Source organism: Lipotes vexillifer, unplaced genomic scaffold, assembly GCF_000442215.2.
Source record: "Lipotes vexillifer unplaced genomic scaffold, Lipotes_vexillifer_v1.1 scaffold68, whole genome shotgun sequence".
Taxonomy (NCBI): Eukaryota; Metazoa; Chordata; class Mammalia; order Artiodactyla; family Lipotidae; genus Lipotes; species Lipotes vexillifer.
Window position 1 is genome coordinate 1,545,228 of NW_006791676.1, and position 24,454 is coordinate 1,569,681.

General features: G+C 36.5%; 1 protein-coding gene across 1 annotated transcript in view; it reads right to left on the bottom strand.

The window, feature by feature from the left end:
• The window catches only part of SLC4A10 (solute carrier family 4 member 10), a 223,931-nt gene that overhangs the window by 145,574 nt on the left and 53,903 nt on the right, over positions 1–24,454 (bottom strand). Inside the window, exon 3 of the mRNA XM_007464496.1 lies at positions 18,836–18,982. Within this exon, the coding sequence (XP_007464558.1) occupies positions 18,836–18,982 (147 nt within the window). The remainder of the gene's footprint in view (positions 1–18,835; positions 18,983–24,454) is intronic.

Here is a 24,454-nt window from a genome sequence, read left to right on the forward strand (position 1 = left end):
TCTTTCCCTTGCAATTCCATTCTGAGTACCTTAGCCTTCTTTCAGATTTTAAAAAATACCATGCTCCTTCCCACTTCAGGGCCATCGCACATACTGTTTCCTCTAGATCTCCCATATATCTTTCAGCATCTACTTCACTGCAATATGCTTCAGCAAGCCTACCTAATCAGCCTCATAAAACACAGACACACATATAAGCACACTCATATGCAATAATTAAGTCAGGCACCTGTTATCTTAACTCATAGCACTCCATACTTCTCCTTGCTATACTTACCTCAACTGTCATTTAAAATTTTCTGTTCAATAACAAATTAAATACTTTAAATAGAAAGTATTTCCAGCTGCCAGAATTAGTCTCTTAGAAGGAGATAGGATCTAGTCCCTAAAGAAGAAATTATGCATGCGAAAATACTTTTCAAATTATAAAGCATTATATAAATATTATTAATGATGACTGATGCCGATGCTAGTAGTAGTGGGGATGGTTACAATGAAAACATAGGCCTGTCAAAATAGAGAGGTTTAGAATTAAAGCACGGAGAATGAGAAAATAACAGTGCCGTTAATTAAAAGAGAGTTGTAACACCGGTAAGCCTTGAAGGCACTAAGTGAAATAAGACAGCGAAAGGTAAATACTATATGAGCTCACTTACATGTGGAATCTAAAAAAAGACAAGATGAAACAAAACAATAAAACAAAACAAAAACACCAAACTCATGGAAAAAAGGATCAGATTTGTGCTCACCAGCTTTGCAGGGGGAGGGGGGCAGGGAACTGGAGGAAAATGGTCAAAAGGTATAAACTTCCAGTTATAAGTAAGTACTAGGGATGTAATGTACAACATGATGACTATAATTAACACTGCTGTATGATATATAGGAAAGTTGTGAGTAGATCCTAAGAGTACTCATCTCAAGGAGACATTTTTTTCTTTTCTTTTTATTGTATCTATAAGAGATGATGAATGTTAACTAAACCTATCATGGTCATTTCACAACATATGTAAAGCAAACCATCATGCCATACACCTTAAACTTATACAGTGAGGTATGTCAATTAGTTTTCAATAAAACTCGGGGAAAAAAAGGCTTGTCAGAATGAGGAGCCAGTATTGTAGGCTGAGCACAAGAGGCATCTCTTAGATATGCTGAGTTTCAGGTGATTATGGTTCAAACATATAAAGATGGTTACAGGAAAGGTGGATATTTGATTCTGGAAAAGCCGACAAAGTCAGAGGTAAAGACGACAGGGTCAGAGGTAAAGACATGGGTTGCATTTAACTAGAGAAGTCATTTGATTACAATGGATGAGGACTCAAAAATGAAAGAATAGAGAGAGAAGACTCAGCATCAGGGGAATAATAAGGTTTAAGATTTAGGATGAGGAAGAGTTAAAAAAAAATCAGAAGAGGGGCTTCCCTGGTGGCGCAGTGGTTGAGAGTCCACCAGCCGATGCAGGGGACGCGGGTTCGTGCCCCGGTCTGGGAAGACCCCACATGCCGCGGAGCGGCTGGGCCCGTGAGCCATGGCCGCTGAACCTGCGCGTCCGGAGCCTGTGCTCCACAACGGGAGAGGCCACAACAGCGAGAGGCCCGCATAACGCAAAAAATATATATATAAATAAATAAATTAAAAAATCAAAAGAGGATTAGGTGGATATGTAAAATAATTTATACGTTAAACAAACATATAATGAGCACCTTCCATTGGTCAGGTGAATTAGACAGATATAAACAGAAAGAAACCCTCTGCCCTTATAAAGCTTACATCTGATAGAGAGAGTAGTACAACAGTGGTCAAGGTAGAAAAGGATTTCAAGAAGAATAAGAAGTCAATAATGTCAGATGCTGTAGAATCAATGAGGAGAACTAGGTGTAACAGGATTTGGACAGCTTAATGTTCAATAGCACTGGAATGCCAAAGACCATATATTACTTTTACAATCAGAAAAAAAACAAACTATCAATATTTCTTTTGGAATACAGACCATATTTTCAACAAATGGTTAGTTAAAATCAAACTTACAAAGTTATCTGAAGAAAGCCACTAATAGAATCATAACTGGAAATAAGCAAGTTCCTTTGCAAACTTTCATCTTTTCATTGTTAGCTATGTTACTCCTACTGCTTTAATTACTCACATATTAATTAACCAGGGTCTTAAATACATTTTTCCTAATAATCCGTGAAAATACTCTCCTTTCTGTAGACCCCGTCCAAAAGTTCTCTATTTTTCAGGCCCTTTCTGGAGAATGGTCAAAAATATGTTGAGAAATATACTTCTTATAACAACAGAACAAGTATAATGACAGAAGTGAATTGGAAAATTCCCTTTCACATATATGACCTTACTGTCATGAAAACCACAGGCCTCATACACAATGACATTTAGATCAAGAAAGCAGATTCACTAGATGTTTACCATTTTACATTTCTGAATTATAGGTGCTTTTCTTCTTTATCCTTGTTATATTTCAGATAAATCAATATTTAGATTATTTTCTGAAATCACGAAATGATGACAAGTTTAATGGTTCTGTTCCAAATTGATGTCTCCAGTCTCTTTGCAGCTCAGTATTATTTTCCATCTTCATTTGAACTTTAAAATTTTGCTCATGTTATTTGAATGTCCTATATAATCTATATTCTATATAATCTATTCGTTTGGATTCCTATGTTTTAATTCATTTTATAATTGAAATAATATATTTATTATTAATGCCAATTAGTTCATTTTGTTATGGATTGATAAAAAGAACATTTCAGCTGAAGCATCAAGAACCAACAGGCATTTCTCTCCAAAGGGGACGTGAGACTACATGCAGAACTTACAAACTATGTTCCTAAAAACCTAGTTATTTAACTCTAACTCTTTACCCATCTAAGGCTATAAAAAGATCATAAGTTGAAAATAGCAGACACATTCTGGAAAGAATTTCTTCAAAGAAAGTTGTAATGTGAGTCCCAAGTTTCCTTAATCCCTTACAAAAGGAGGGGAGTAGGCTGTCTGCCTCTCCCTCAAGACAACTGAGTAGTGCTCTAGGGCATCATGAATTTAACATGTCTCCCCGCAGTGGACTGGGGTATGATTCCTCCCTGAGAAACAAAGTCTGCCTACCTGCTGATGGCTGAGATTGCTGCTGTGAATAACATGCACTCCAGAATTCACCAGGGCAATGAGTGTGTGCATGTTTTCTGTGAATCATATATGAGCTGCACCTATGAGACAGAGAGAGTCGGAGAGAAGCAGAGAGACAGAGAGAGAGAGAGAATATGCAAGATAGAGAGAATGTGGAATGTGGGGTCATCTTAGATGCTGTCCAAGAGGCTGCCATGGAGCAATTACAGGACTTTAGCAGGGGGAATCTATCACTATAGCCGAATATCTGGGGGATAAGGAAGAATAAGTAATGAGGCAGAAAAGAGTGCAGGTAAAAGAAAATGAGTCAATTTAAGTTCTTGCTAAGCCTAGAGGGTATGACATCAGCTTGTAAGACTACCAGCTAAGTAACAGCTTTCCTGCCCCATTCCACTTAGTTTTTTTCATTTCCTATGCTCCAGATCCGAATGGATCAGAAATTAGAGTTAGAAAGATGATGGAGCATCTGGAAGAAGGAGAAGAGGTTCAAGGTAGGAGGGGAAAAAACAACTATATACTCTGTTCTCAACTGGAGCACACCTGGGCAAGAGAGGGAGGCAAAAGGCCTTACAGTTAAAGCAAGTTCAAAGTTTTCACTATTACGTGAGACTAAATATTTTAATTCCTTATTAGAGGACTTCAAGTTACCTACGAGTGACTAGAAATGCTGGACAACCCATCAGAGTTTTCATTCAGGAGCAGAATAACAATTAGATCCACTGAGTAACTACAAAGGGATGGTACAAGCCAGAATAGAGTTACTTTATAATTAAATCCCACAAGTAGTGTTCAGTCAATATAAAAGTTATAAGAATCCTAGAAATGATCATAGTTCTTTCATATTCATAAATGAGTCCTTCAAACTCAAAACTAACAACCTGATCAAAAAATGGGCCAAAGATTTTAACAGGCAACTCACCAAAGAAGATATACAGATGACAGATAAGCATATGAAAAGATGCGCCACATCGTATATTACCAGGGAAATGCAGATTAAAACAATGAGATACCATTATGCACCTATTAAAATGCCCCAAATCCAGAACACTAACCAAACCAAATGCTGGCAAGGATGTGAAACAACAGGAACGCTCTTTCACTGCTGTTGGGAATGCAAAATGGTATAACTCCTTTGGAAGACAGCTTAACAGTCTCTTACAAAACTAAACATACTTTTACTATATGGTAGAGCATTGCACTCCTTGGTATTTACCAAAAGGAGTTGAAAACTTATGCCCACCAAAAGACCCTGCACACAGATGTTTATAGCAGCTTTATTCATAGTTGCCAAAACTTGGAAGAAGCCAAGATGTCCTTCAGTAGGTGAATGGATAAATCTATTATGATTCACACAGACAATAAAATATTATTCAATGCTAAAAAGAAATGAGATAGTAAGCCATGAAAAGACATGGAGAAATCTTAAATGTATATTAGTAAGTGAAAGGAGCTGATCTAAAAAGGCTACCTACTGTATGATTTCAACTATATGACATTCTGGAGAACTATGGAGAGAGTAAAAACATCAGTGGTTGCTGGGCGTGGGAGTGGGATGAATAGGCTGAGAACAAAGGATTTTAAATACTCTGTATGATATTATAATGACAGATATATGTCATTATACATTTGTCCAAACCCATTACAACACCAAGAGTGAGCCCTAAGGTAAACTATGGTTTTGTGCATGATTATGATGTGCCCATGTAAGTTCATCCTTGGTAAAAAAATGTACCATTCTGAGTGATGTTAATAATGGGGGTGGCTATACCTGTGTGGAGCCAAGGAGTATATGGGAAACCTCTGTACTTTCCTGTCAATTTTCACGTAAACCTAAAACTGCTCTAAAAAATAAAGGCTTTTTTTTTTTAACATCTTTATTGGAGTATAATTGCTTTACAGTGGTGTGTTAGTTTCTGCTGTATAACAAAGTGAATCAGCTATACGTATACATATATCCCCATATCCCCTTCCTCTTGCATCTCTCTCCTACCCTCCTTTTCCTACCCCTCTAGGTGGTCACAAAGCACTGAGCTGATCTCCCTGTGCTATGCGGCTGCTTCCCACTAGCTATCTATTTTACATTTGGTAGTGTATGTATGTCCATGCCACTCTCTCACTTTGTCCCAGCTTACCCTTCCACCTCCCCTTGTCCTCAAGTCCATTCTCTATGTCTGTGCCTTTATTCTTATCTTGCCCCTAGGTTCTTCAGAACCATTTTTTTAGATTCCATATATATGTGCTAGCATACAGTATTTGTTTTTCTCCTTCTGACTTACTTCACTCTGCATGACAGTCTCTAGGTCCATCCACCTCACTACAAAAACTCAATTTTGTTTCTTTTTATGGCTGAGTAATATTCCATTGTATATATGTGCCACATCTTCTTTATCCATTCATCTGTCAATGGACACTTAGGTTGCTTCTGTGGCTTGCCTACTGTAAACAGAGTTGCAATGAACATTGTGGTACATGACTCTTTTTGAATTATGGTTTCTCAGGGTATATGCCCAGTAGTGGCATTGCTGAGTCATATGGTAGATCTGTTTTTAGTTTTTTAAGGAACCTCCATACTGCTCTCCATATTGGCTGTATCAATTTGTATTCCTACCAACAGTGCAAGAGGGTTCCCTTTTCTCCACACCAGCATTTCTTGTTTGCAGATTTTTTGATGATGGCCATTCTGACCAGTGTGAGGTAATACCTCATTGTAGTTTTGGTTTGCATTTCTCTAATGAGTACTGTTGTTGAGCATCCTTTCACGTGTTTGTTGGCAATCTGTATATCTTCTTTGGAGAAATGTCTATTTAGGTCTTCTGCCTATTTTGGGATTGGGTTGTTTGTTTTTTTGATATTGAGCTGCATAAACTGCTTGTATATTTTGGAGATTAATCCTTTGTCAGTTGCTTCGTTTGCAAATATTTTTTCCCATTCTGAGGGCTGTCTTTTCATCTTGTTTATGATTTCTTTTGCTGTGTAAAAGCTTTTAAGTTTCATTAGGTCCCATTTGTTTATTTTTGTTTTTATTTCCATTTCTCTAAGAGGTGGGTGGAAAAGGCTCTTGCTGTGATTTATGTCATAGAATGTTCTGCCTATGTTTTCCTCTATGAGGTTTACAGTGTCTGGCCTTACATTTAGGTCTTTAAACCACTTTGAGTTTATTTCTGTGTACAGTGTTAGGGAGTGTTCTAATTTCATTATTTTACATGTAGCTGTCCACTTATTGAAGAGGCTGTCTTTTCTCCATTGTATATTCTTGCCTCCTTTATCAAAGATAAGGTGGCCACATGTGCGTGGGTTTATCTCTGGGCCAAAAAATAAAGTCTTAAAATACAGGGCATCCCAGTTTTTAAATTGTTTAATTGTTCCCACCAATGTGCAGCACTATATCTTATATATGATTACATATATTCAAGAAATTATAAGAAAGGAAAAAGAAACTACTTTTATATAGCATATTTGCTGCAGGCATTAGTAAAGCATTTCCTTTTTAGAATGTTAATATATGAGATATGGTTTATTGCCAAATATTTTAAGAAATTTGTCAAACTAAATTTTATAGCAAAACGAATAAGAATTGAGTCAATAGCCAAGTCTCCTGCTTAACAACCTCTTCAAAAGAATATGCCAATTTCCTAGATGTAACATGAATGTTGATTTTGAAATGGGACTGATGGATTTCTATAAATATCAAATGTACTTAAGGAAATCACAGTGCAGCATATACATTTATGATTTAATTTATCTGAAATAAGAAGCTAGTATTATATTTTTCCTAAAAGTATACTATCTGGGTTATAGTAATATATACTAAACTCAATCACATCAGAGTCAAATGAAATGTTTCTTGACAGCCTGTTACCTCTGTGGCTGGTTCTTCTGGACCAAAAAAAGAAAAAATTAAAAATAAATAAAGTCAATGTTTCAAGCAGCCATAAAAAAGAGCATAAGTTGTAATTTTAGAGTTACACTAAGAAATCAATTAAATTTTTCTATTAGACCTACCCAGTGTGACCAGACGTAGAAATTTTGTGTTTCATGACAGCCTATTCTAACTACTCACTCACTTGTCAGAAACCAAATCCCAGAATAGCCATGCCTCAACATTGGTATTGTTTCTCATTCTTTTATTTTTTGCAGTACGTGGGTTTCTCACTGCTGTGGCCCCTCTGGTCACGGAGCACAGGCTCCGGACGTGCAGGCCCAGCCGCTCCACGGCACGCAGGATCCTCCCGGACTGGGGCACAAACCCGCGTCCCCTGCATCGGCAGGCAGACTCTCAACCACTGCGCCACCAGGGAAGCCCGTGTTTCTCATTCTTTTGAAACAATTTCTCTCATCACTGTTTTCAATGACTTATTTCAGTTTACTCTGCATCAGTAATCTGGGTATCTATAACACTTACCATGCATCCAACCACCCAAACTCAAGTACTATGTGCAGGAAGCTTGCATTTACGACTTATTAGTATTTCCCCTAATAAAGCATGAGGATCACTCATCACAGCATAGTTATTAAATAAACATGAGGAAATAAGACCCTCATAGTTATGAATAAAGAGGATTTGGAAGTCTGAGGTAGGGCATCATATGTTTAAAAGAATTCTCGAACACACAATGATAACAGCATAGGAAATAATAATTTATTAACGTAGGATAATCTATTCATGGACAAGAGGTATTTTATTTGGGTTTTAAACAACATATGACTCCGTGTATCTGGCTTTTCATTCTTTAGAGTAGAAATGATTTTATAGGTATTAGGTTATGCTCACAAAAGTCTTTTTATGATCATCCCACCAACATACTTTTAATGTCTTAAAGAGAGGCTCAGATTATGTTTCAATACAGCAAATATTCAAAATGTGTTATTCAATGACTTTTAAAATATCTATGCAACTTAAAAATGTATGACATAAATCATGTAAATTATAGTAATATCACAATCAGAAAGAATTTTTCTAAGCATAAATATTTCTCCTATGTTGATAGGTATTTTACTTATTTTTAAGATAGCCACTGAAAACATAGATCATTGTAATACAAACTGTAGCTAAGACTATGATAGATTAAGATAAGGTTCTGTTTCTGTATTTAGTAAAATATATAATGGAAATAAATTATAGCATGGAGAAAGCTGCACTAGGGAATAAGGGTCTCAGTCTCTTAGTATCCTCTTCTGGAATTTGTAGATACATCAAAAGACACCATTAAAAGAGTGAAAAGATAAGCACAAATGTGAGATAATTGAAACATGAAAAACCAACAAAAGACTTATGTCCATAATATATAAAGAACTTCTACAAATCAAAAAGAATAAATGATCCAACTTAAAAAAAAAAAAAAAAAAACAAGCATAAGACCTGAATAGGCACTTCATAGAAGAGCCTATCCAAATGGCCAAAAAAAGCACATGCAAAGTTACACAACCTCACTGGTAATCAAGAAATGCAAATTAAGATAATGACATACCATTATGCCCCTCATTAGATGGTTAATGTTAACAGAATGAAATTGTCAAGGGGTAGTTAGAATGTAAAACAACATATGCTCTCACACTTTGCTGGTGAAAGTGTTAATACGTACCCTCTTTTGGAAACTGTTTGGCATTATCTACTAAAGTTGAAATACACATATCCTATGACTCAGCAACAAATAATTTCATTCCTAGGTATGAGAAATGCATATGTGCACCAAGAGACATATACAAAAATGTTCACAGCACTGTTCTTCATAGTATCTCCAAAAATTAAATAACCTAAATTTTCATTAATAGTAGAATGCATGGTATATACAAACAAATGAGCACTGTACAATAACGAAAATGAATAAACCAAAGCTACAGCTAAAAACATTGGTGAATCCCACTAACAACACAATGTTGAATGACAAAGACACAAATATCTCCTGTATGACTTCGTTCATAAAAAGTTCAAAAACAGGCAAAACACCCAATGTAAGAAGACAGACTAGAGATCCTTTTGGGGAGAAGGGAGAGAGTAGTGACTAGGAGGGATGACAAAGGGGGTTTCTGGAGTGCTAGCCAAGACAATATTTACACAGATGTTTATTTGTCATAAATCATTGAGTTGTACGTTTATGTTTCCATGTTTTAACATTCACAAATACTTGTGTTATACTTTACATAAAGTAATTTTTTAAAAAACTCATTGATATTCTTATATATCAGCCAATTGGGAGTTTAACAGGAACAGGGATCTATTGCCATCAATAAACAGATTTGAAGTTATGTTTTCTGTATTTGCTTCATTCTTCCTAAAATGTGTACACGATTTATCATCTAAGAATGGAAAAATCCCAGGTCTAATTCAAGGGTTGTGCTAATTTATACAGTACCTTTGAGTACCATATTTTAAATAAGCATTTAGTAAAGTAGATGTCTTTAAGATTTACTTCTAGTGCTTATAGATTAATTATAATTTATATACTGTTGTCATCTCTCCTGTTACATTCTTTGTTGGGAGGCTGAGGAGCAAATTTACATTAAAGTGTTCTGAATTTCTCTCATTAACTTTTATATTTTCACTGACTTCAAGCTAATGCTTCAAACTTATTTTTCAACAACTCAACCATGTTCCTGGTTGAAAATATAATTTAAAATTATATAAGGTGAATGAAAGACAATATTAAAAATAACAAGATGCAAAGCTTTAGCAGTATTCTGTTGTCAGGGAATTGATTACAGTAGGAAGAAAAATTAATCATCACAATCTTATACAAACAATTTTGTTAAGTGCAGTAACAAAAGTAGATTGAACTTATTTGCAGGCATCAAAAGTTTTGTATAATCAAAGTATCACCACCACCATAACGACACAGTCAAAAAGCTGGGTCTGGGCTTCCCTGGTGGCGAAGTGGTTGAGAGTCTGCCTGCTGATGCAGGGGACACGGGTTCGTGCCCCGGTCCGGGAAGATCCCACATGCCAAGGAACGGCTGGGCCCGTGAGCCATGGCCGCTGAGCCTGCGCGTCCGGAACCTGTGCTCCACAGCGGGAGAGGCCACAGCAGTGAGAGGCCCGCATACCGCAAAAAAAAAAAAAAAGGCTGGGTCTATCTTTGGACTCACCTAGAAATCATATTCCAACCATGGGATCTGGTGCACTAGGCCCAGCCATTGCAGGCCTGTGACATAAGCATAATCTCTTTGGCTACAGTAAGGCCTGTTCAGTTTTCCCTGGATGCAGCACTGATACAACCAGGTTCCTAACAACACTGCCTTACATGATTGGGTCATATAATGAAGTGGGATTCTGTGGATGTTTCTCATATATTGGAATGACAACATTTTTGAGTGCCAAAATTCAAACATTTACACTAAATCTTTTTGTTAAATTGATCCTTGCTCCAGAAATATGGGTCCAAATTATTCCGTGTCTTCATAATCCCATACTCCAATTTACAATATAAAAGCTCCAGGATCCCAGCAGAGGAAGCTGATGCTTCCTTACATTCTCCTCTATCTCATACCTCTTTGAAGTTGAATTCTTTATAATTTTAAAGCACCTGTAGGAATGTCTTCCAAAGATTTTCTTTGAAATCTTTCCAAGTAAAATAAGTATTTCTTAAGTAGTCAGAAATTTTCTTCGAAGGCTTCAGCATAATAATCTCATGTATTCACACTATGATGAGTATCAAAGTCCAAATCAAGTGGGATGGTGTTCATAACATGGTTTCAGTCTCAGCATGTAACTGAGTACTTGATTATCAAGGCACTTAAACTGACTGTGGAATAGGAACATAGGCAGATTATTAGTCCTGAAGAAACTTTAAAAAGTGAAATATAGGAGGTTCTACTGCTTAGCGACTACTAGGGTGCCAAACCTTTGTCCCTGTTAAAACAGATCTTAGGCCTAAATGGCAATAAAGATACTCAGATGGTTGGTGGAGGAAGGAAAAGGTGGCATCCAAAAATAGTGGCTGACAGATCAGTGGCAGAATCTGGGCTACCTGGCTTGTTGCCAAGTTTCCCAAATAAAGAGGCAGGACTTTCTTAAGATAGATCAATGGCTCTTGATCCTAGCTGGATATTAAACCACGTGGGATACTTTTAAACAATACCATGACCTAGGAAAATACCCAAGATTAATTAAATAAAAGCCTTTGAGCATCAATATTTTTAAAAGCTCCTCAGATGAGTCTAACATGAAACAAGATTTGACAAGCAATATTCTAGAGTTTGTCCAATTTTAATGTGCATGTAAGTTACCAAAAGTTATTGCTAATACACAGATTCTGATTCAAGAGGTCTGGGATGGGGCCTGAGATTCTGCATTTCTAACAAACTCAAATGTGATACTAATATTGCTGGCTCATGGACCACACTTCTTTTCTTTTTAATATTTAACATTCTTTATTTGATAAGAACATTTTAAAATTCTCTTTTCTTCTACTTAATCCCTTGTTATTGAGGCCCAGCCTTTTAGCTGACTCTGACCTATTTTCTTTATAAAGAGCAGTAGTATAAATGTTTTTGACCATGAATGCCATTACATAGTTTGCACCACCATTCATCATATCCTTACCACTCCCTTTTGTTTTAGTCCAGCCAGTTCTCCCACTTCTGTTACTTGAGTCCAACCATAATAGGTATTTGTGCTATTCCTGCTCCAGTGTCTTTCATTTTTTTAAACATCTTTATTGGAGTATCATTGCTTTACAATGTTGTGTTAGTCTCTGCTGTATAACAAAGTGAATCAGCTATATGTATACATATATCCCCATATCCCCTCCCTCTTGCGTCTCCCTCCCACGCTCCCTATCCCACCCCTCTATGTGGTCACAAAGCACCGAGCTGATCTCCCTGTGCTGTGGCTGCTTCCCACTAGCTATCTATTTTACATTTGGTAGTGTATATATGTGAACGCTATTCTCTCACTTCATCCCAGCTTACCCTAACCCCTTCCCATGCCCTCAAGTCCATTCTCTACTTCTGCATCTTTATTCCTGTCCTGCCCCTAGGTTCGTCAGAACCACTTTTTTTTTTAGAATCCATATATATGTGTTAGCATACAGTATTTGTTTTTCTCTTTCACTTCACTCTGTATGACAGACTCTAGGTCCATCCACCTCACTACAAATAACTCAATTTCGTTTCTTTTAATGACTTAGTAATATTCTGTTGTATATATGTGCCACATCTTCTTTATCCATTCATCTGTAGATGGACACTTAGGTTGCTTCCATGTCCTGGCTATTGTAAATAGAGCTGCAATGAACATTTTGGTACATGACTCTTTTTGAATTATGGTTTTCTCAGGGTATATGGCCAGTAGTGAGATTGCTGGGTCGTATGGTAGTTCTAGTTTTAGTTTTTTAAGGAACCTCCATACTGTTCTCCATAGTGGCTGTATCAATTTACATTCCTACCAACAGTGCAAGAGGGTTCCCTTTTCTTCACACCCTCACCAGCATTTATTGTTTGTAGATTTTTTGATGAAGGCCATTCTGACTAGTGTGAGGTGATACCTCATTGTAGTTTTGATTTGCATTTCTCTAATGATTAGTGATGTTGAGCATCCTTTTATGTGTCTGTTGGCAATCTGTATATCTTCTTTGGAGAAATGTCTATTTAGGTCTTCTGCCCATTTTTGGATTGGGTTGTTTGGGTTTTTTTGATATTGAGCTGCATGAGCTGCTTGTATATTTTGGAGATAAATCCTTTGTCAGTTGCTTCATCTGCAAGTATTTTCTCCCATTCTGAGGGTTGTCTTTTCGTCTTGTTTATGGTTTCCTTTGCTGTGTTAAAGCTTTCAAGTTTCATTAGGTCCCATTTGTCTATTTTCGTTTTTACTTCCATTACTCTAGGAGGTGGATCAAAAAAGATCTTGCTGTGATTTAGTCAAAGAGCATTCTTGCTATGTTTTCCTCTAAGAGTTTTATAGTGTCTGGCCTTACATTTAGGTCTTTAATCCATTTTGAGTTTATTTTTCTGTATGGTGTTAGGGAGTGTTCTAATTTCATTCTTTTACATGTAGCTGTCCAGTTTTCCCAGCACCACTTATTGAAGAGGCTGTCTTTTCTCCATTGTATATTCTTGCCTCCTTTATCAAAGATAAGGTGACCACATGTGCGTGGGTTCATCTCCGGGCTTTATATCCTGTTCCATTGATCTATATTTCTGTTTTGTGCCTACTGGCACAAAATCAACATACTGTCTTGATTACTGTAGCTTTATAGTATAGTCTGAAGTCAGGGAGCCTGATTCCTCCTGCTCCATTTTTCTTTCTCAAGATTGCTTTGGCTATTCAGGGTCTTTTGTGTTTCCAAACAAATTGTGAAATTTTTGTTCTAGTTCTGTGAAAAATGCCATTGGTAGTTTGATAGGGATTGTATTGAATCTGTAGATTGCTTTGGGTAGTATCGTCATTTTCACAATGTTCATTCTTCTAATCCAAGAACATGGTATATCTATCCATCTGTTTGTATCACCTTTAATTTCTTTCATCAGTGTCTCATAGTTTTCTGCATACAGGTATTTTGCCTCCTTAGGTAGGTTTATTCCTAGGGATTTTATTATTTTTGTTGTAGTGGTAAATGGGAAATGTTTCCTTAATTTCTCTTTCAGAGTTTTTGTCATTAGTGTATAAGGATGCAAGAGATTTCTGTGCATCAATTTTGTATCCTGCTATTTTACCAAATTCATTGATTAGCTCTAGTAGTTTTCTGGTGGCATCTTTAGGATTCTCTATGTATAGCATCATGTCATCTGCAAACAGTGACAGCTTTACTTCTTCTTTTCTGATTTGGATTCCTTTTGTTTCTTTTTCTTCTCTGATTGCTGTGGCTAAAACTTCCAAAACTATGTTGAATAACTGTGGTGAGAGTGGGCAACCTTGTCTTGTTCCTTATCTTAAAGGAAATGGTTTCAGTTTTTCGCCATAGAGAGAAATGTTGTCTATGGGTTTGTCATATATGGCCTTTATTATGTTGAGGTAGGGTCCCTCTATGCCTGGAGAGTTTTTACCATAAATGGGTGTTGAATTTTGTCAAAAGCTTTCTCTGCATCTATTGAGATTATCATATGGTTTTTATCCTTCAATTTGTTAATACGGTGTATCACACTGATTGATTTGCATAAATTGAAGAATCCTTGCATTCCTGGAATAAACCCCACTTGATCATGGTGTATGATCCTTTTAATGTGCTGTTCGATTCTGTTTGCTAGTATTTTGTTGAGGATTTTTGCATCTATGTTCATCAGAGATATTGGCCTGTAGTTTTCTTTTTTTGTGACATCTTTGTCTGGTTTTGGTATCAGGCTGATGGTAGCCTCACAGAATGAGTTTGGGAGTGTTCCTTCCTCTGCTATATTTTGGAAGAGTTTGCAAAGGATAGGCTTTAGCTCTTCTGTAAATTTTTGATAGAATTCGCCTGTGAAGCCATCTTGTCCTGGGTTTTTGTTTGTTGGAAGATTTTTAATTACAGTTTCAATTTCAATGCTTATGATTGGTCTGTTCATATTTTCTATTTCTTCCTGATTCAGTCTTGGCAGGTTGTGCATTTCTAAGAATTTTTCCATTTCTTCCAGGTTGTCCATTTTATTGGCATAGAGTTGCTTGTAGTAATCTCTCATGATCCTTTGCATTTCTGCAGTGTCAGTTGTTACTTCTCCTTTTTCATTTCTAATTCTGTTGAGTTGAGACTTCTCCCTTTTTTTCTTGATGAGTCTGGCTAATGCTTTATCAATTTTGTTTATCTTCACAAAGACCCAGCTTTTAGTTTTATTGCTCTTTGCTACTGTTTCTTCATGTCTTTTTCATTTATTTCTGATCTGATCTTTATGATTTCTTTCCTTCTGCTAATTCTAGGGTTTTTTGTTGTTCTTTCTCTAACTGCTTTAGATGTACAGTTAGGTTGTTTATTTGACATGTTTCTTGTTTCTTGAGGTAGGATTGTATTGCTATAAACTTCCCTCTTAAACTGCTTTTGCTGCACCCCATAGGTTTTGGGTCATTGTGCTTTCAATGCCATTTGTTTCTAGGTTTTTTTGATTTTCTCTTTGATTTCTTCAGTGATCTCTTGGCTATTTAGTAGCATATTGTTTAGACTCTATGTGTTTGTATTTTTTACAGTTTTTTTCCTGTAATTGATACCTAGTCTCATAGCTTTGTGATGGTCCACACTTCCAATAGCAAAGTTTCTAGAACACTAGATCTCAACCTTGGTTGCACATTTGAATCACCTGGGGTATTTTTTTTTTTTTTAAAGAAGATGTTGGGGGTAGGAGTTTATTTATTTATTTTATTTATTTTTGCTGTGTTGGGTCTTCGTTTCTGTGTGAGGGCTTTCTCTAGTTGTGGCAAGCGGGGGCCACTCTTCATCGCGCTGCGCGGGCCTCTCAGTGTCACGGCCTCTCTTGTTGCGGAGCACAGGTTCCAGACGTGCAGGCTCAGTAGTTGTGGCTCACAGGCCTAGGTGCTCCGCGGCATGTTGGATCCTCCCATACCAGGGCTCGAACCCGTGTCCCCTGCATTAGCAGGCAGATTCTCAACCACTGCCCCACCAGGGAAGCCCTGGCGTATTTTTTAAAAATACCTATGCTTGGGTCCCACCCACAGAGATTCTGACTGGTATGGGATTTCACCATCAAAATGTTTTTAAATCTCCCAAGTGTAGCCAAGGTTGAGAACCACTGTTCTAGAAAAACTGACATAATGTATCCAGCTATGGAAAAAAAGAATAACATGACAGAGGCAGAAGGAACAAGCTTATTTTTGTTTGTTTACTAAATATTTCTAAGTTAATGTGAATGCCGCTTATATTAGAAGTATTTAAGAAACTCAAAGTAACCATTAAACTTATTCCAACAGATATTCCCGGAGTCTAAGAGGGAATCTCTCCTAACTATAAACAGATGAAGCTGGAGTAAGAGAAATCTACCCAGTTGTCTCTTTGTTATACTCCCAGACTCTACTTCATGAAACAAAAAACCCTGAAAATGTGGGGGACACTTTCACACCTCCCCTTCTGCCCACTGACTCAGAGATGATCATCCTTCTATCATGCTGGTGCAGGATACCCAGAGTACTTTTCTTTACACACTCCTATCAATCATTCTACCTCTGGCAGAAGTACATGGTATTTGGGGAAGTTTGATGCCCATAATTATACACAGCGATGGAGACAAAGAGCACACTAATGGCAGTGCCTCTCTAAGCCACCTTAGGATACAGCTGGACATACATAGTATGGATATATTTTGTCTTGGAAAATGGTGAGTAGAAAGAAAAAAAACTGGCAGCCTGTAAAAATACTATAAATCAAAGGAAAGTCAAAATAATCTTGATGGCCCAAAAGAAGATGATAGCTCTGAAAATTATCTACTTCAGAATCAAAAGAAAATGTCCAGAACTACTGGGGATCATCAATAGACTAAAAACACAGACTCTCTCAAGCAGGAAAAACAAATACTAATTAGGAAAGGACAGGAGGAAATGTAAAGAAAATCAGATGAGATAAGAAAGAAACTTAAAACTAAAGATGCAACAGCAAAATCAAAACCCCTAATAGAAGTAGTAAAATGCAGAACTGATACTGCAGGTAATCAAATGAATAATGAGAGACTAAGCTACCAAAAAAAAGGACAACAAGCAGGTATCATAAATCCAACATGCAGATATAATTCACAAAGAAGAGACCAAAGTAAGTAGAACAGAATCAGATAAGATAGGAAAATATTCTCTCAGCGGAAAAATATCAGTGTATGCAGACTGGAAATGCTTTTTAGCATACTCACCATTAGGCCTATCTTAGCAAGTTTTCTTAAATAAAGGGACACAAAAAATTGTCTATAAGCATTTAAGCTTAAAAGACATAAACTTAAAAAATGAAAAAACAGAGAGACTACAAATTTCTCTTCAATACTTAGCAAAACCAGATATTAAATAAAGCAATGTCTACAGAGTATTAAAAGTAAAATTGTTCCCCCAAACTTCATATGCTAACTTACCTTATATCTGAATACAACTGAATGGGGAAATGTGGGTTTGAGGCAGTTGGAAGGATAGATGATGAGAATAATCCAGTTGAGAAGAAGTCAACTAGATTATAAATTGTGTAAATTTCAAGGTGGGAGGGAATAGGAGATAAACATAATTGAAAAGAAAACTTCCTTATTGCATTATGAGGAAAAAACAGTTGCAGATGTAGGCATATGTTTATGTTTGTATGTTTAACAGGAGGGAAGTTGAGTGAATTCTTCCTGGTGACATATTTTCCTTTTGAAGTAGAAAGCATCTGCTAGGTGACTGTGAAAAGGGGGGTGTTGGAGAATGGTGAAGAAGATTGAAAAATACTTATTTCAAAAATTGAAAACGTTCAATAGAATTGGGAGGAGGTGTTGAAGGTCCACTTGAGTAATGAATTTATTTATTTGCTTTTTGGGTTGTTTTTTTTTCTTTCTTGGCCACAACATGAGGCTTGAGGGATATTAGTTCTCTGACCAAGGATCGAACCCGGCCCTGGGAGTGAAAGTGCCAAGTCCTAACCACTGGACTGCCAGGGAATTCCTATTTGAGTAATGAACTTAAATGGTTACAACCTGCCCTGTTGAATGACTATGTCCTGCAGAGCATGCCTACTTGGGAAGGCAGGGAGAAAGTAGGGACATGGAAGAACCTAACATAAATCTGGTTTTTAAAATGGGGGTGAAGGTATGAATAAAACTAAAACAGGGAAATTAAGGTATTTAGAATATTAGCAAAAGTACTACTAAAATTACAGGATATGAAATCAGAATAGGATCAGGAAATAAAGATAATATGGATAGAAAAAAAAGTAGAGAGGTCAAGTAGTTGAACAAGCAAGTAAGGAGTGAAGCTGTGGTCAGAGAGCAAAATGAATGAGTAAGTGAACAAGGTGCAGTGAAGGAGGTCATAGGATGTGGGAAGGTCAGGAAACTGAAAGTCAGGCTCTTAATTATGTCATGTACATAGGCTCTCACGGCACTCAGGAATTGTTAACAACTTCCATATCACTATACTTTGATATTCTATATATAGTTGATGCTTGAACAATGTGGCGATTAGGGGCACTGACCCTCCTCACAGCTGAAAATCCACATATAATTTATAGTCAGTTGTATCTGGTTCTACCATCCATGGATTCAACCAACCACGGATAATGTAGTGCTGTAGTATTTACTATTGAAACAATTCATGTATAAGTAGACCCTCCCACCTCAAACCTGTGTTGTTCAAGGGTCAATTGTATACTTTTAAAGGAAGAATATTCAAAACAGTAGAAAGTTCACATCCTAAGAGTGAAATTCAGAGAGCATCTACAATAGTGTAACTGGGAACTTAATAAAGGCATTTCCCCTTGGATTTTCAAACTACTTAGAGCAATGACTATTATTTGTACAAATTATCAAGAGTTAATACAACTAAGTTCTACTACTTAAGTGTATTTCCTCCATCACAAAACTAACCCAGTCCTCACCTTCACAAAGCAGATGCACAAGAGAAAAATAAAGATTAAACATTCTCTCTTCCACTTCTCCCCAATCTGACCAAATCTTTTATAAAGTTATAAACAACTTTATGAGTGAGGTATCTGCCCAAATCTTTTATGAAGGTATAAACAACTTTATGAGTGAGGTATTACTGCTAATTATGGATTGTACAAACAAGTATAATATTACAATCATAAATTTAAGTAAAACAAAGAGACATTCTTACCAAAGGAAGGTGACTCCCTGCCATCCTCTAGTCCCGAATCTCTCTCTCTGTCTCTCTTTCTGTGTTTATGACCACGATGCCTGTGACGTCGATGGCTTTTTCTTCCTCCCAGGGGCACATGAACTCCAATAAATAGTGTCCGATGACCTTCATCAGAAGTAAATACACAAATTAAACTCTAAATAATTCTAAGGCACAGAAGATGATTACTTACATGTTAATGGAAACCCAATCCAATTCAATTCAGGAAATAGTTTTTGAGTATTTATAATGTGATAAACTTGGGGCTTGGCACTGTACTTTGGTACACAGGTCTATGAGAAACATCTACAATACTAATTATTTGGTTATACTATATTTTATAACCACCATTAATTTATTAGCTATCATAATAATCTCTCTGTGTCTATTCCCCATAGTTTATAATTATACTTTTTTCATTAACATTTTTTTTTGTTCTATTTTCTCCCTACACTCAACTAACTAGTTATCTCACCAGTTCCCTTCCCTTCACGGTTAACTCTGTGAAACAATCACCATCTCTAATAAAACAGATTTCACCAAGGTCCTAGTAATGCCAAATCCCATGGGAGTTTTTTTCAGCTCTACTGTTTCTTTCTGTGGCACTTGATACCATTGACCATTCTTTTCTCTATGATTTAAATTTCTCTTGGTCCTCCTCCTCCTTTTTTTTTTTTTTTTCTTCTATATATGTTTCCTTTTCTGGCTTTTCTTCTATTTATTCATTCAAGATTGGGATCCCTAGGACTTGACACCAGATCTTTTTCTTAGACTGCAGACTTATATATCCATCCATCCACCTATTAGACATATTTACCTAAACATCCTTCCCACAGGCATGTCAAAGTCCACATGTCCATGGAACTCATCCTTTTCTTTGTCCCCCAAGTAACTATCATCTGTCTCAGTAAATGTGTCATCTATCCAGTCATCTCAAAGCACATCCAATTTGTCACGAGGTCCTATTTTACGTCTCTTGAATCCATGCTCTCTTCAATATCCCTACTGCTGTTGTCTTAATTTGGACCCTCACATCTCACCAGGACTATTAGAACATTCTCCCTAGCATTATCTTTTCTAATTCCATTCTTGCCCCACTTAATCCATCCTGAATATTGATGGCTTTTTTTTCCAAAATGCAAATCTGCCTACATTACTTCCCTGCTTTAAACTCATTCATTGCTTTCTGTTGCCTATAGGATAAAGTTTTTTACTCTATAAAGCCAAACAATATCTGACATCTGCCTATTTCTCCAGGCAGGCTTCTAAATCCACTCTGCCACACATATTGTAAGCCAGTGTGTTCCCTTTCATTCCTGAATTGCCAGGTGTTCTCAAGTCTCTCTTTTACTTAACGCTGCTCTTATTCTTCCAACTGTATGAAGTATCTTTGACTTTCCTGATTATCTGATGCATACCTAACTCACCTCCCAAGTCTCAGTTCAAGGATTATGTGATCTATGAAATTTTGCATACCTCCTCAGTCTAAATACAGATGACCATTTTCCTGCTTAGGATCCTCTAGTGCTTAATCATATACACCAAAGCACAATAACCCTTGATTGTAGTTGTTTGCTTACAAGTAGTTTTCTTATGAATCTTCCTTAGGGAAGGCCCATGTGTTAGTCATTTTGTATCTTTAGCACCTTGCACAGTGCCTGGCATACAGCAGATGCCTAACAAATGTTTACTGAAATGAACAACTTATTGAGTGGTACTGTGCTAGATATCAGGGATACAAATATGAATAAGGCATTATTTTATTCTTACAAATCAGCAGGTTTCAGCCTTTCCAACTTATGTAAAAAGTGGCATTCACAGTGTGATATATTGCTCTGGGTGTCCTCTAGACATATGTATTAGAATCAGCGAGAAGATGTGAACCCATCCCCCAAACAGACATGCATTAATCTATATACTCGACAAAATTGCAAATTTCCAGCATCATTATTTTAACAGAACTTGGAAAATCTAACATATATACAGAAAAGCTTGAAAGAAAAATAACCAGCATTATTTACAATTGCCAAGATACGGAAGCAACCTATGTGTCCATCAACAGATGAATGTCTAGAGATGTGATACATACATACATATATATATATATATATATATATATATATATATAGTCACAAACATAATATTGCGCAAAAATATATGTAATTCCTTTTATAAAGATTTAAAAATAGAATAACTAAAATACATTGTTCAAGGATGCATGCATAGCATGTATACTCAATACAAAAGTCAGAATATTTGTTATTTCTGGCATAAAGAAGAATAGGCATTGTGACTGAGGAGAGGCACATGAGGAGCTTCTGGGGTGCTAAAAGTGTTCTGTTTCATAATACAAGTTTTTGCTTTAAAAATGTTTATTAAACTTTGTACATAAGCTTTCTGCACTTTTCTGGATGTATGCTTCATTTCACAATTTAAAAAATTTTTAAAGAAACCAAAGGAAAAGAATTTTAAGACGGGTTCAGTTACCAGTTTATATGCTATAAAGGAGTCAAACAAGATTAATACTAAAAATTTGCCATTACAGTTACAAATTAATATTTATCTGTAACTTTCTTGAGGTCAGTTTCAGTGGATAGGGAAATGGATAAAAATTGAGGAAGTTTAGACAGTGACTATTTCTTAGAGCTAAACTTTAAAGATTGCAGAGGTTTCTAACAATTATTAATTAAGATAACCATTCCTGGACAGACAAAGGTAAGGAGCACCATGCACCAGGCTGGCAAGTCCAGAGGGTCCACTTGGGGATAGTGAATATTGCCTTTGTTTGTTGAATGTGAATCTGATGGGCAATTGCCAGAAGTAACATCCTAAGAAGTTGCCAAGTCAAGGTTAAAATAAACAATCTGAAACTATATCCAAATATATTCAGATAGGAAGAGGATGCCAAGACAACACAGCTGAACTCATGTCTTGAGAACATTAAATGCAAGGAAGACTAGCCTGAAGGAATTTCCTGAGGCAGAATCTTGCAGAGCTGATTAAAAAGTAAAGACTCATTTGGGTAAATACTATGAGTATAATTGCTGGATTATATGGTAAGCTTATGCTTACCTTTGTTAGAAACTATCAGACTATCTTCCAAAGTGGCTGTACCATTTTGCATTCTGGGAGCAAAGAATGAGAGTTCCTGTTGTACCACATCCTTGCCAACATTTGGTGATGTCAATGTTTTGGATTTTAGCCATTCTAATAGATGTATAATGGTATCTCATTGTTTTAATTTGCAATTTCCTAATGACACATGATGTTGAGCATCTTTTCATATGCTCATTTACCACCTGTATATCTTCTTTGCTGCGATGTCTGTTCAGATCTTTTCCTATTTTGTAATTGGATTATTTGTTTTCTTATTGTTGAATTTTAAGAGTTCTTTGTGTATTTTGGATAACAGCCCTTCATTAGGTATATTTTGCAAGAGTATTCTCCCAGTCTGTGGCTTATCTTTTCAATCCTATAACAGTGTCTTTCACAGAGCAGAAGTTTTAATTTTAAAGAAGTCCAATTTATCAATTTTTCTTTCATGGATTGTGCTATATGATGCTGTATATAAAAAGTCATCACCAAACTCAAGGTCACCTAGATTTTCTCCTATGTTATCTTCTAGAACTTGTATAATTTTGTTTTACATTTAGGTAAATGATTACTTTTCAGTTAATTTTTGTGAAAGGTGTAAGATCTGTGTCTAGATCCTAATCTAAATACTAATTTCCTCACTAGGCATTTGTCCCAGTGAGCTGAAAACTAACGCCCACACAAAAACCTGCACACAAATGTTTGTAGAAGCTTTATTCATAATTGTCAAAATGGGAAACAACCAAGATGTCCTTTAATAGGTGAATGAATAAACAAACTGTGGTACAGACATAAAATGGAGTATTAACAACAACGAAAAAAGACATGGAGGAACCTTAAATGCATAATGATAAGTGAAAGAAGTCAATGAAAAAGCTACATACTCTAAGATGTTAACCAGTATATGACATTCTGGAAAGAGCAGAACTATAGAGACAATTAAAAATATCAGAGATTCTAAGAGTTCAAGGAGTGGGGTTAGGGATGAATAGGTGGAGCACAGGGCATTTTAAGAGAAGTGACACTACGCTGTATGATACTGTAATGGTAGATATTAAATATTATACATTTGTCAAAACCCATAGAAATACAAAAAAAGAGTAAATCCAAATGTCAGCTATGGAGTTTAGTAGTAATAATCTATTAATATTGTTTCATCGGTGGTAACAAATGTCCTACACTAATGCAAAATGTTTATAATAGGGAAACTACGTTCAGGGGAGAAAAGGAGCATATGGGAACTCTGTACTTTCTTTTTTTTTTTTTTTTTTTTTTTTTTTTTTTCTTGCGTTATGCGGGCCTCTCACTGTTGTGGCCTCTCCCATTTGTGGAGCACAGGCTCCGGACGCGCAGGCTCAGTGGCCATGGCTCACGGGCCCAGCCGCTCCGCGGCATGTGGGATCTTCCCGAAACGGGGCACGAACCCGCGTCTCCTGCATCGGCAGGCGGACTCTCAAGCACTGCGCCACCAGGGAAGCCCGGGAACTCTGTACTTTCTGTGAAATCTCCCCAAACCTAAAACTGCTCTAAAAAGTAAAGGCTTTGAATTTTTTAAAAAGCTGTGTTTTCATGGTCATATATTTTAGGAAAATTTGTAAATATAAGATATTTCATGGTGGTGGGGGCATTTGTGTGTCTGTGAACATTTTTGGGAAACTAAGAGGAAACAGAGTTGGAGATATAGTTAGGTTGGGTTTAAAGGAACATATTTATGTGATTCACAATCACTTCCATATATGAGTAAATTATTGTTAGCTATCCTGACTATGCTAAAGTAGAAATAGTTTCCAGTGGTCTAGTACCCACTGTGATAAAGTCACCTGACATTGTGCCACAAATGTTCAGTGCTGAAGCGGTGTGACAATATGCAAAGGAATCACAATTTGCCTAGTATTGGAAATATGTGGACAGTGGAAAAGAAGCAATGCTTCAATTGCATAGGGCCAGAGTTAGTCTTTGGAAAATTCTCCCAAATCTTTCAGGTAATATATGCAAGAAGCTTGATAGAAGTTTTAAATTTTAAGACAACTCTGAAAATTTTAATGAAATTGTAAATAAGTTGTAAAGATGAAAAAAACCTTTCTAGACTATAATTAATTTAAAAATTTAATTAATCATGATAAAGACAGAATTAATTTTTCATATTCTCAACAGAAAGTAATATTTTAAAATCCTTGACATTAAAGGTCAATAATGTAGGGAGAAAATATTACAGAGGTATGTCAGGAAGTTATTTAAAATATTATGCTATTTCTCCAAATGTTATGATTTTGTGCTATTTATCAGTTTCCAATTAAGTATTTGTTTTGATTTTTCTCATTAAAAATAAATATTCTGGGCTCCCCTGGTGGCGCAGTGGTTGAGAGTCCGCCTGCCGATGGGGGGTTCGTGCCCCCATCCGGGAGGATCCCGCATGCCGCGGAGCGGCTGGGGCCGTAAGCCATGGCCGCTGGGCCTGCGCATCCGGATCCTGTGCTCCACAGCGGGAGGCGGCTGGACCCGTAA